At 42.4% G+C, this 13,651-nt stretch overlaps 1 protein-coding gene across 1 annotated transcript in view; it reads right to left on the reverse strand.

Annotated features, from left to right (window-relative positions):
* Positions 1 to 13,651, reverse strand: part of SMAD1 (SMAD family member 1) — a 69,763-nt gene continuing 56,112 nt past the window's right edge. Inside the window, exons 5-7 of the mRNA XM_018552986.1 lie at positions 8,118 to 8,339; positions 4,089 to 4,345; positions 1 to 383 (exon numbers count right to left, since the gene is read on the reverse strand). Coding sequence (XP_018408488.1) covers positions 240 to 383; positions 4,089 to 4,345; positions 8,118 to 8,339 — 623 coding nt within the window. The 3' untranslated portion in view covers positions 1 to 239. The remainder of the gene's footprint in view (positions 384 to 4,088; positions 4,346 to 8,117; positions 8,340 to 13,651) is intronic.

A 13,651-nucleotide genomic window follows, 5' to 3' on the forward strand; every position in this document is an offset into this window, starting at 1 on the left:
AAAAAAAAAAAAAATATAGAATTAGCTGCTGTGAAAATTGAGCCACATCTCATAGTAGGGACCCTCTTCCCCTCTCATGTTGAGTTGGTCACAAACATCAAGTATTAGAGGCTCCCAAACCGTATACATAAAAAGAAAAAATGAAAAAAAAGTCCCCTCCTTCAGCCAGTATGTGTCTGATGCATACGTCCTTCAAGTACATGCACGGCTCCATAGCATCCAGAAATGTCCAGTTCCATTTAGGAGACAGATGAGATTGGGTTATGGGGGGAGCCCATCTGAGTAAGTACTTTATCCAGCCACTGAAGAGGGCCATGCAGGTGAATCTCAATCCAGCAGGGGGTGCTAGTAACATCCTGGCGATGATACTCTGCACCCCATCCCTGAAAGTGAAGAGGAAAAAACTATTGTCAAGATTTATCAAGTAACTATACAGAGTCAGTTATCCAATAGTACTACAACAGTACAGAAAAAAAGGAAACCTATGCTTACAAATACTGTTTCCCCCAAAAAAACACACACTAGGTCTTATTTTCGGGGTAGGTCTTATTTTTTTTTAATGTATAACAATCCAAAGTTAACGCAAATCCAAATGAAATAATCCAAAATGGCAAAGTTAAGAATAGGGTGATCAGTGCAATCAGGGGTGCCGTACCTTTCCAAGAGTAATTTGGTAACCAATCGCTGGGCAGAATGAGCGAAACGCGCTTTCACTATCAATTCCTCCCAGGCTGGTATCACTCCGCCAGTGACAGGAGGCGGCGCTATAGAGGAAGCATCGGCTTATGCGGCTCTGCTCCCTCCGGTGCCGCCTAGCTTCCTCTAGTGCTGGCTTTGTTGGCACCACTGATAATCTCCCGCAGCTCTTCAAGTTCCCCCTTATGCCACCACCGGCCCTGGGAATGGTCACAACTAGGTCTTATTTACGGGGTAGGTCTTATACAGGGGTGTGGAATTCCTATAGCCCGACGCCCGGGACATGCAGTTTCGGGCGCCGGGCGAGTAGTTTTAAAGTACATTCAGCCCTGCTCCAGACAAGCAGAGCTGAATGTACATTGTGGAGCCGCCGCCGCTCGTTTAATACAAGTGGTCTGATCAGACCACTTGTATTAATTTGAGAAGCTGCGATCGTTTCTGCCTGCACCCCCCGCTGTAGTTTTCGGGGTCGCCCGCTCTCCCAGGGAACCACCAAAAACTAAGGCACAACGGCTCAGCCATAGAGCAGACGACAAACTTCTGCTCTACGGGCTGCGTGTTCTGAGACCGTGGCGCTGTAATCACAGCACCACCTGTCTCGGCTGTCAGGAACTACACAGAACAGCTGTTCTGTGTTGGAGATCAGGTTCCATAAAGAGAACCTGTCACCTCCAAACTATCACATAAGCGATTTTAATCTCCTATGCAATAGGAAGAACATTAAGTGGAAAAAGTAAATAAAAAGTTAAAGAAAATGTAAAAAGTTAAAAAAATATATAAAGATTTTAAAAAATGAAAAAGTAAAAAATAAAAAAAAATGAAACCCTGCTACCCACCCAATCTGCATGCAAATAAACGCATGCGTAGGACATTCTGCATGTGCTTTGAGACTGCAGCTGCCATTCCATGGTGGTAGCCAGAATTCTCTAACACAAACATAATGTGCATTAAAGGGTACGTTCATTTTCCCAGGTAATATGGAAAAATTAAAATTACCAGATGAAATCTGGCCCTGTCTCTCCCAAACCGCCACCCCCCTGGCTATACTTACCTTTTGGCGAACAATCCCTCCCCTCCGCCAGTATGGGTGTACTATCTGTCCCCCGTACTGCTGTCCAGTGCAGTCCTCCCCTATGCATTTTGAATTTCGCTCGCAAATTGCAAGCACTCATTGGTTAACGTGGTCAGATGACTGCGCTGACCAGTGAGAAGCGCTATTTAGCACAGTAAAATATGTTTTGATTAGGGGTGCACCGATAGTATCAGTGCCGATACAGAGTATTTGGGCAAGTACTCGTACCCAAATGCTCCCATACCTTCCTCGATATTGGAACTTACGGCCAGATGAAAATTTCCTCTGACTGGCAGTGCCGTAGGCGAACATGGAGCCAGCTTCCCGTGCAATCAGGAAGCCGTGCGGCAAGTAATGACCCGCCTCCTGGTTCTGATTGGCGCGGGAAGCCGGCTCCTTGCTGATTGGCTGGAAAGCCGGCTTCCTGGCCAATCAGCATCGAGCCAGTTTCCCGGTCAAATCAGGTCATTACTCGCCACCCGGCTTCCTGATTGACCGGGAAGCAGGTTTCCCGGCCAATCAAGCAGGCCAAACAACATGGAGTCTTGGAACCTGGGCGGGATGTCATTACCTGCTGCCTGGTTTCCTGATTACCAGGGTAGCCTGCTCTATGTCAGTGGAAGCACCGGTATTAGTATTCAGTGTCGGCGAGATCCAAAAGCAAAAAATCTGTACTCGATACCGAAAAACCGGTATTGGTGCATCCTTAGTTTTGATTAAAACTATTTTTTGTATTGGGACAAGTGGATTGTCGTGAAGGACAAGTAGATTTGGCCCCCACTTTAGCCCTTGGACAAGTAGTTTTTAAAAAAATTTCCACACCACTGTTATATTTTAGCAATTCCCAAAAATAGTACTAGGTCTTATTTTCGGGGTAGGTCTTATTTTCGGGGAAACAGGGTAGCAGGCTTTAGCGAACAGAACATGATGGGATCTCATAGTGACAACAACTTATTTACATGACTTGTGTCTGAGCAACGTTTCTTTCCCACACAAGTCAATATGAATCCAAAATCATCTCAAAGTAGATTGCTGCAGCTCTTTAAGCTAACTCCAGGGAAATTTTAAGTTTTCCCTTGCAGTGGGGCTGACCATGCACAGCAAGGGTTGACTAATATATTGCAGCAGCCCAGAGAACCCTCTGGGCTGCTGCACTGGTCCCGACAGCACCTTCTCAACTTTGCTCTAGAGATCTACTACAATGGAGGTTCCATATCCCTGCATTGCATGCGTGGACGTCGAGGGACAGTCCGCAGTAGGAGTGAAGGTGGCAACATTAGTTTTGTTTTCTCCCTTGTGAGCTTCAGATTACCAGGGTAGCCTGCTCTATGTCAGTGGAAGCACCGGTATTAGTATTCAGTGTCGGCGAGATCCAAAAGCAAAAAATCTGTACTCGATACCGAAAAACCGGTATTGGTGCATCCTTAGTTTTGATTAAAACTATTTTTTGTATTGGGACAAGTGGATTGTCGTGAAGGACAAGTAGATTTGGCCCCCACTTTAGCCCTTGGACAAGTAGTTTTTAAAAAAATTTCCACACCACTGTTATATTTTAGCAATTCCCAAAAATAGTACTAGGTCTTATTTTCGGGGTAGGTCTTATTTTCGGGGAAACAGGGTAGCAGGCTTTAGCGAACAGAACATGATGGGATCTCATAGTGACAACAACTTATTTACATGACTTGTGTCTGAGCAACGTTTCTTTCCCACACAAGTCAATATGAATCCAAAATCATCTCAAAGTAGATTGCTGCAGCTCTTTAAGCTAACTCCAGGGAAATTTTAAGTTTTCCCTTGCAGTGGGGCTGACCATGCACAGCAAGGGTTGACTAATATATTGCAGCAGCCCAGAGAACCCTCTGGGCTGCTGCACTGGTCCCGACAGCACCTTCTCAACTTTGCTCTAGAGATCTACTACAATGGAGGTTCCATATCCCTGCATTGCATGCGTGGACGTCGAGGGACAGTCCGCAGTAGGAGTGAAGGTGGCAACATTAGTTTTGTTTTCTCCCTTGTGAGCTTCCAGGAACACTTCCTGTCTTAGGGTGACAGTGATCATACTATTTATGGAGGGACAGCAGTGTCACCCTAGTAAAGAAGTGTTTCTGGACTATAGAACACCCCTCTCTTCTCCATAACATAGAAGCGGAGAAGTTCTGTAGTTCACAGAGGACAACAGATTACAGTGCAGCACAAGCAGAGAGCACAGCAATTTATCGGGTCAGTGGACTTCTATTAGGATCTGTTACTATAAAAAAGCCCAGGAAACACTAACAAACATGCTCTCCTCCAGGTTTATAGTCCAAGCAGAATGACTTACTTTAACAAAGCTCATCCGAATAGTGCACATCTTGGTAAGTTCGTAGACTGTCTCAAATCCATGGTTTACCGACTGGGCCAAAAGCTGAGCAAACTCTTGGTTGTTGAAGATCTTCAAGCTGCATCCGCTTGGAATCTTGCATACAGTTGTAGGATGAAATCCATGATGGTAATTACAATTCCGACTCTGAACAAAGATGCTGCTGTCACTCAAGCACTCTGCATATACTTCGCCTCCAACATAGTACAAATGGACACCTATAAGAGAAGAACATTTTGTGATGAGAACACTGGAACTATTGTCTGAGAGTTGGAAGTCAAAGCTACAGCTGAAACAAATTGGCTGATAATTCAGTTTCGGGTAGATGGTAGCTTATCACACACCAGCCTCATATCTTTTTGAAGGTCCCAGCAGTGATATTTCTGGCCTCCTTGCCGGCATCATATTCAATAACTTTACACAATTTATTTTAATCATAAAAGCAGCCTTTGTTTTTATAACCCTTCATACAGCACCACAGGAGATGATCTAGAATATTTAATTTGTTGCAAACAATGGTTAACAATAGACATCCCAGAAAAACTGGAGAACAAAGAATACATCCAGTTGTGTAGCAGAACAAAATGAAATACAGCTTAAGTGAAAGCCCTTCCTGAGTGACCCTCTCCTAGTTTCTAAAGGAAAGGAACCCAAATATTGGTCTTTCACTGTGCTTGCAAAAACTGCCACAGGCAACCTAGCCCATCCACTGCTCAGATTCATTCAATCTAAAACATACTATGCCTGATGAAGGTTCCCTAAGTGGCCCGAAACCTTGTCTGTGACAAGATGAACAAACAGCATTTGGACATTTGACCTTGGCGTACTGGTGACATACTATTTTCACTTGGATACAGTGGCGCCAACCGCAGCCACTTCAGCACCCATCTGCAAGGGGCATACCGGTAAGGAGTATGTTGGGCTCTCCTTACAATTAATCTAAACAGACACACCACGATGCAGGATCAGGTCTTGGGTGGTGGTCACCTTTTAGACTAGTATTAAAACATACAATTACCCCCATTGATTCTAAAATCTAAGATCAATGTAGCCTGTCAGGAAATCCATCAAAACACTGCGTCTAATATAAAAGATTTGGCCGGGGGAGCGAGATTTGCGTATACTCAAACACTTGTCTCTAACAATACACATGAAACACTTCTGGTCCTATCGAAGTACAGCATCTGCCAAATAAAATTTAGGCTCCAACTGGCCCTTTTGTTGAATTCCAGAGAAAAAAAAAATAGTTCAAAAAAACAAAAACGAAGGAAAATCCATGTAAATCCAGACTGGAAGCAATTTATACATTTTACTAAAAACAGTATTTTTTAAATTAAAACCTGCAGATTTTGGTTTTTATTTGGCGAGTGTTAAAGATTTGAATGATTGGCTTTACACATCAACTGACAGCTGTAATTTTAGGAACATTGGCTGCCTGGCTCCTGCGCTGTGCCAGACTCTGTATTTAACATTAATAGATTCTGTGATAGAACGTTCAGTTTAGCCACCTCAGCTCAAACCTGTATACCCCTTATGGACTGGTGCAACTTCTCGATTTTCACTATGGGCCCGTTTAATTGGAGATAATGATGTCATTAACCACTTGCTGACCGGGGCATTAAACCCAGTTGCTGCCCAGGCCATTTTTCAGTATTCAGCGCTGCGGTACTTTGACATTTATGCTGTCATGCAACGCTGTACTGAAATACATTTTATACCATTTTTTAGGGACCGATAGAGCTTTCTTTTGGTGGTATTTAATTTCTTTTATTTACTAGATTAAGGAAAAAAATACCGAAAATCTTTTGGTAAAAAACAACAACTTTTCCCCCTGTATTAAATTATTAAACATTTATTATGAAATTTTTTGGTAAAATATAGAAGACAGGGTCACGTCGGGTAAATGAGCTGAAGCAGAGACACCGGCACTCCAAATTTGCAAAATACGTCTATTTATTGACGTGCATCGTGTTAGAAAACAACTAACGTTTCGGGGTCACAAAGGATCCCCTTCATCAGGTAAAACATACACTTGTTTTCTAACACGATGCACGTCAATAAATAGACGTATTTTGCAAATACCACCCGTTGACTACCGCAGCACCCAATTCTTTTAGGGATTTACACGGTCAGGAGTGCGATGGGACCATGGGCTATCTACATCGGGTAAATGGACACCAAACATGTCAAGCCTTAAAATTGCGCACGCCCGCGAAACCTCAACTACAATACCCAAAATTGGCCATAGGCGGCGCTTTAAAAGCTTTTATCGCTAATCAGTTTGGTGTTTATCAGTGATTGATGGCCCTAAAATGATTGCTCTCTGACATTTGTATTATTAAATTTGTAGCGCAATTGTAATTTTCGCACGTTGGCGCACCTGCCGCATATTTACGTTTATATATGCATATGGGGGACTTAAATATATTTTAAAAAAACTTTTTTACACTTATTATTGCGATCACATAGGGGGTCAACAATACCTATGTGATAGCACAGGCACACTGACAGGTCCTCTCCATGGAGACATTAGGGGCCTCTTAAGATCCACAGTCACCTGGAGACCCCCAAAGAAGCTGATGAAGCAGAGATCTGCTTCACCAGTTTCTTCTCTGGCTATAGTAGCCAGAGAAATGACAGCTGAATGTGGAAGTAATGTAATACACATCACTCATGTGTCAGAGGGAGAAGCTGATCTCCCTCCTAGCACCCACCCAAGCCAGTCCCGGGCCACAGATGGGGCAGTGGAGCCCCGGATTGAAGGTGAGGGTGCAGGGGGGGAAGCACATGCTGCACTATAGAGCTGCTGGTAACGGCTGTTTCCATTTAACAGTTTTTTTTTTCTGCCGGTGTGCGCGAGCAGGAAAAAGCCCTTTATTTACGGAGACCTGCCAATGGGAGTTTACAGTCTGTCCTTTTTACAACGGACGGAGGGCAAGTGGTTAATGAAGATAAAGTAAAACGTATGTTTTTTTTGGTGGAAAACTAGGCTCTTTTGGTAATATTGTTGTGCAAAAAAGTAGTTTTATTGCAAGTAAACATTTAATACCGTAATGAAAAAGTATATATATCCAATGCTATAATGTGTCTTGCTGAGGTTTCTGGTACAAAGCATGGCATAGTTTTTTTGCAAAGGAAAACAAAAAATTTAAAATAAATTGGGGTCAATTTGGCATATTTTCCTGTTACACAACAGCAATAAAACTAGCACAAAATCATAGTTAAGGGGAGTGAAGACTTAATTAGGGTTATACTAGGAATACATTTATTTAAAGTAAAAAAAACTAAACGTAACTTGAAAGGTTTCTTTAGATGAGGTCGCTGCATTTACGGTTTCATCTATATGTAGATCAAAGGGACACATATTTGAGCTACATACAAATTAAATAGTAAATACAAGGAAACGCCACATGGTTACTAGGGATCCACTAAAATTAGAATTATTAGACTGAAAATAAAAAGAAATTTGGCAGGCCCCAACCTTCTCTCCTTCCCAGTGGAGGCTGCTGGTCTGGGTCCCCTCAAATTCCTGCTGTCTCTGCCAACACAGGCGGGTGAGAACAGTGGGCATCGGAGGAGACAGACTAGCGTCCAGCGGGGAGGTGAGGAGCTAGAGATGCACTGAATTTTCGGCCTTTATGTCCAAAGTACCATTTCCGCACGAAATGTTTTGGTGGCCGAAATTTCGGTGCATCCCCAATTGTTACACTATTGAAAAGACACGTGCAGACTATCTGCAATTGTCATTTCACACAGGAGCAGCTGCATTTTGACATCCGCCGCTGTATAATGCAAAGCAGATACCGGCTGCCTTTTTGACAGCTGCTAACTGCTATTCATAGCAGCACGGGGAGAGGAGACGGACGCTATTGTGGGAAGTTTTTTTTAGGACGTATTTGTTACATTCAAAATCCTTAAGCGGTTTAACTTAGGAGAGCAAAACCACAGAGCAAAAATAATTGCAATGCAATACTTTAAAGGTAGATTTACCTTTCCCGATATGCCGCCTGGTATTCTCAATAGTGGAGTTACGGTTAACGTTGGACAGGAGCCCAAGGCAAAATCTGTTCCTGTTGTTGGAGGGATCGGTGAAACCATCCACCAGCACACTTGTGGAGGAGGCATGGAACGCCTCTCCTACTCGATTGTTCAGCTCATAATAGACAATAGAACACCAGTGTTTTGGCTCCTCGTAAGCAACAGCTTGAACATCTGCAACAGAGATATGGTTATAATCACATCGCATGAGAACCAATTAAAACCTACAGTGTGATCGGCATGCACAGGGTGTTTGCCATTTTAACATGTTAAATCCAGAATGAGAGGCATCAGCTAATATCACAATAAATGTTAGTTTAAAAACAAGTTTGCTGCAAATCAAAATGGCGAGACCGACGTTTGAGAAAATTATTCTGTCTAAATACAGGTAGCAGAGTTTGAAGCACAAATAGAAATCCATGTTTTGCACATTTAGTATGTAATGTGTTTGGGAGGTATTCCAACAACATTATTTCTCTTGGGCCAACAATTGCAGTTATGCATTAAAAACATTTTTTTGTGACAATTGTCAAAGTAACTTTTCTTCCGGCAGTAAAACTCAATTTATAGCGCTGGAACCCGCACAGATGTGAACAGGCGCAAGTAAACCCATCATCCCTTTTATTTTCTAATCTTCACTGGAAAACATCTTGATTACTACATTTACATTATATGTGAATGTTTACTACAAGGAAAGACATTTTAAACTAACTTGTGTGGCTGTATTTACCATCGTTTGTTAAAAACATGGTAAAATCTCATTTAAAAACACACACACACACACACACACACACACACACACACACACACACACTTCCTGGCCATTTTTCAGAGAATATGAATGCCAACACGAAAACCTCTGTCACTCATGAGTAGTGTTTGGCTGAAGCCAAACACTGAAGCCTGATCAAAAGTTTACATACCCCAGTTCTTAATACGGTGTGTTGCCCCCTTTAACATCAATGCCAGCTTGAAGTCTTTTGTTGTATGTGTGGATGAGGCTCTTTATCTTCTCTGATGGTAAAGCTGTCCATACTTCCTGGCAAAAAGCCTCCAGGTCCTGTAAATTCTTGGGCTGTCTGGCATGAACTGCACGTTTGAGATCTCCCCAGAGTGGTCCAATGATATTGAGGTCAGGAGACAGATGGACACTCCAGAACCTTCCCTTTATTCTGCTGTAGCCAATGACAGGTCAACTTGGCCTTGCGTTTAGGATCATTGCCATGTTGGCATGTCCAAGTACGTCCCATGCGCAGCTTCCGGGCTGATGCATGCAAATTGTCCTCCAGTATCTTGATAAAATACTGCATTCATCGTGCCATCAATTCTGACCAACTTTCCTGTGCCTTTGTAGCCCACACATCCCCAAAACATCAGAGATTCACCTCCGTGTGTCACAGTAGGAATGGTGTACTTTTCATCATAGGCCTTGTTGACTCCTCTCCAAATATATCGTTTATGGTTGTGGCTGAAAAGCTCAATTTTGGTGTCATCACTCAAAATGACTGTGCCAGAAGGTTTGAGGCTCATCTCTGTGCTGTTTGGCGTATTGTAAGCGGGATACTTTGTGGCACTTGCGTAGTAATGGCTTTCTTCCGGAGACTCGACCATGCAGCCCATCTTTCTTCAAGTGCCTCCTTATTGTGCATCTTGCAACAGCCACACCACATGTTTTCTGTGCGTCCTATATTTCACCTTAAGTTATTTGTGGGTTTTTCTTTGCATCCCGAACAATTTTCCTGGCAGTTGTGGCTGACAGTTTAGTTGGTCTACCTGACCGTGGTTTGGTTTCAACAGAACATTTGAAGTTCCACTTCTTGATTAGAGTTTGAACACTGCTGATTGGCCTTCACAATTCCTCGGATATCTTATATCCCTTTCCTGTTCTATACAGTTAAACTACCTTTTCCCACAGGTCCTTTGGCAATTCTTTTGCTTTCCCCATGACTCAGAATCCAGACACGTCAGTGCAGCACTGGATGAAGGATGCAAGGGTCTGTCAGCAGGCCAGAAACTCATTGGCCTTTTATACACACACTGATAACATGCAAACAGATCACAGGTGAGGATGGTTCCCTTTAATAGCCTTTTCACACCCCTTTGTGTCAACCTGTGTGCATGTGATCAGGCCAAAATCACCAGGGTATGTAAACTTTTGATCAGGGTCATTTGGGTAGTTTCTGTTGTCAATATGATTGGAAAAGAGTAAACACAGTTGATTGATAATAAATGGCTTCAGCCAAACACTACCCATGAGTGACAAAGGTAAAATGGCCAGGAAATCATAAATTCTGCCCGGGTATGTAAGCTTATGAGCACAATTGTACACACAACCATTATACCCCCACCCCATTAAAGAGCCTTGTTATATTGGTTTGCAAAGTGCAAACATATCTGTTGTTCCTACTAGAAGTTTTGTGAGCTGATAACTTTGTGTGCACTATGCCCTCTGGTGAAGGTTCTCAGCATTGTTCTGAGAAATCTCCTCTACGTTAATGACAAGAGGAGACAGTTCTGTCCTAGGGTGACAACGCTCCTCCTTCTATAGAGCTAAAGTGATGAGTGAGCAATGTCAACTTAAGACAGAAGTGTATTAGTTGCAGGATCCTCAGGTGAAAATAGAGAAGTCTAATATAAAACAAATCCTGAATGCAGCTAACATGCTTAAGGAACAGTAAATTGCAATTTTACTAACTTTAAACAAAAAAAAAAAAACAACACATAAGAATCCCAAAAGTTGCAAGCTAGGGGGAAAAATGATTTGCACCCACAATGCAACATTTGATAAAATGTGCTGCAACTGATACTTTCCTTCACTTTCAATATGAGGCCCAGTGAACTCTCAATCAGAACAGCTTCACAGAAGTGTAAGGGAATTGGAAGCTATTGTAGCACAACATTAATGTAACCTTAAACTCAGGAGCTAAACCTTAAAAATGCATTCAAGTACTTTACCTATTAACAAAAATATCTCATCTGTGTAGCACTCGGCTGTAGATCCTCAAATCATCTCTGAATTGGTGCCGACACTGTCCTTCCTTCTGAAAGGGGGCTACCTGTGTTCCCCATGGTCCCTGTGCATGTTGAAAAGTAGTGACCGCTCCAAGCTCGTTCCGGTGATCGATACAAACTAACTAAACCTGAGATTATAGTCCATCACCGGAGTGAGCTTGGAGCGGTGGTTGCTTTACAACACACACAGGGATCATGGGGAACAAAAGTAGCCATCCTCCACAAGGAAGGACAGTGTCAGTACCAATTCAGAGATGACTTGAGGCTCTACAGCTGAGCGATACACAAGACACATTTTTGTTAATAGGTAAAGTACTTGAATGTATTTTTAGGATTTAACTCCTGGGTTACGTGTCAATTTCAGCACGTACACCTCAAATTTTGCAGTTTCTTGGAGCACCCAATTGCCAATGTAATTAAAATGTCTCCTTATTAAGAACGCTTATTTCACTTTCACACATCAAGATACCAGTAACCATCAAGGCTACAGCTTTCTCAAACTTTGTAAGATATGCTGCCAGCTGGCAATTCTTCTGGGATGAATCATCCCTCTCTCACAGATTTCTCGCACAACTTCCTTACGTTTGCTATAAGTCATGCAGAGCAGGTGCGATGTGTCTCTCTGTTCCCAGCAAAGGCCAACAATGGAAATCACCCAATTCTACCGACAGGATGCAGCTTGTTAAACGAAATCTCACAGGACCAACAAATCTCCAACCAGAATAGGCTGCTGAACAGTTGAAATTAGATTTAAGTTAACTGTTCAGCACAGTGACATTTGTAAAAATGGAAGAAATGAAGGGACCATTACCAAAACCAATACAGTGAGGTAAGACAAGTCAAAAGAATAGATTGGGTAGTGAGGGCACTTATGGTCAACTGGCAGTAGGAACTGCGCTATAAAAACAAAGCCGGAGGTAGACCTTGAGTAAAAGAAAACCAGAGAGCCATTAAATGAAGTTAAGATTTTTGGTGGACTGGTATGTTCAACTGGTTAAACCCTTTTCTGTACACAGAGGAAAACACGGGCAAACTAAATTACCATGCATCAAATACAAGCGGCAGCAGATGTTCTGGCCATTTAGTTCAGCATGGTGCCTAAATCAATCAGAATCATTTAGTCGACATGTTCATTTGCCCAGCTTTCAGTCATTTCCATAATTACAGGGAAAAGGATTGATAAAATGTTGAGCGATAGCGTTTGTTTTGCCTACAGCAACCAATGTGATTTCAGTGCATTTTATTTATAACAAGTTAAAAAAATGAAAGGTAAATAGGAACATGATTTGAGGGCATGTTCACAGCAGCCAATGGGTGCGTTATGTTTCCTTCACTGAGCATGTACTGCTATCTGTTCTGCAGGGGTGGTTCACTGACATGTGCTGATGTGCATTGCACCGAGAACAAAATGCAGACAAGCACATCATCTCACATGTATGGTGTGGACAGAGCAGAGAACAATTGCTTTCCATGTGCCCTTGCGTTGATCAATGCAGCTCACTGAATGAGCCCTTAATCCTAATAAATTCAAAACACTTCTGTCTATTCTTTATTGACAAAAGAAAGATTGAAAGCCCTCACGGGCAGGGCCCTCCTTACCATCTTGTCTTGATTTGTATTGTGATTGTAACGTCTTCCTTATATTGTAAAGCGCTGCGCAAACTGTTGGCGCTATATAAATCCTGTATAATATAAGGTATGTCTCAATGTGTAGCGACGTTTAGAACCATTTCGGTCCCTTCTTCAGGCTAACAGAACATCACTGTTTGCCTGAAGGGACCGAAATGCTTCAGAAACACCGCTACACATTGCGACATACCTTTCTTTTGTCAACAAAGAAGAAATGACAGATTTCACTTTGGTGTGCTGGTGACTATTTTGTGAATTTGTACTTGATTTGAGGTGGCACCCACAGTCATTACAGCACCCACCTGATGTTTTGGGTTGTATCCGGTCAGGAGTGCGATGGGATTCTATGAAACTTATTCCAAATAAGACAGCGGCTCAGAATAGTGAGCCGTTTTGCTAAAGTAAAGGCCACATTTTAAACGTTTAAGGGAATGTATAAAATGTTTTGTATATTTTTTCATTACGGAGAGGACTGCATGTTGATTACTTAATTTTAGCCAGAAGGGAGTGCGTTTATGCTCATTTTCCTCTGTCTTTTCCTCCTTTGTTAAAAAAGCTTTGTCTACAGGAACATTAGCTCAAGCTGAAAACACACACGAATGAGTCAGAGCAGCAGCTCTTCCCATATCAGGGGTTTCAAACAGTGCGCAAGCAGCTACTGCTTGGTTGTCTTTTTAGATAACCACTAGCACTTTGGGAATCCTCTGTCATATACTTAAGGTTTCTTAGTACAAGAGATGACATTCAAAAAAAAATCTATTTGAAAACAAACATTGGAAAATTGATGCAAATGACCCCAAACCATTAAGGCTGCATTCACACCGGCAGCTGTGCTACAATGCTGG

The sequence above is a fragment of the Nanorana parkeri genome, unplaced genomic scaffold (genome assembly GCF_000935625.1).
Source record: "Nanorana parkeri isolate BGI_ZX_2015 unplaced genomic scaffold, ASM93562v1 scaffold104, whole genome shotgun sequence".
In the NCBI taxonomy this organism is placed as follows: Eukaryota; Metazoa; Chordata; class Amphibia; order Anura; family Dicroglossidae; genus Nanorana; species Nanorana parkeri.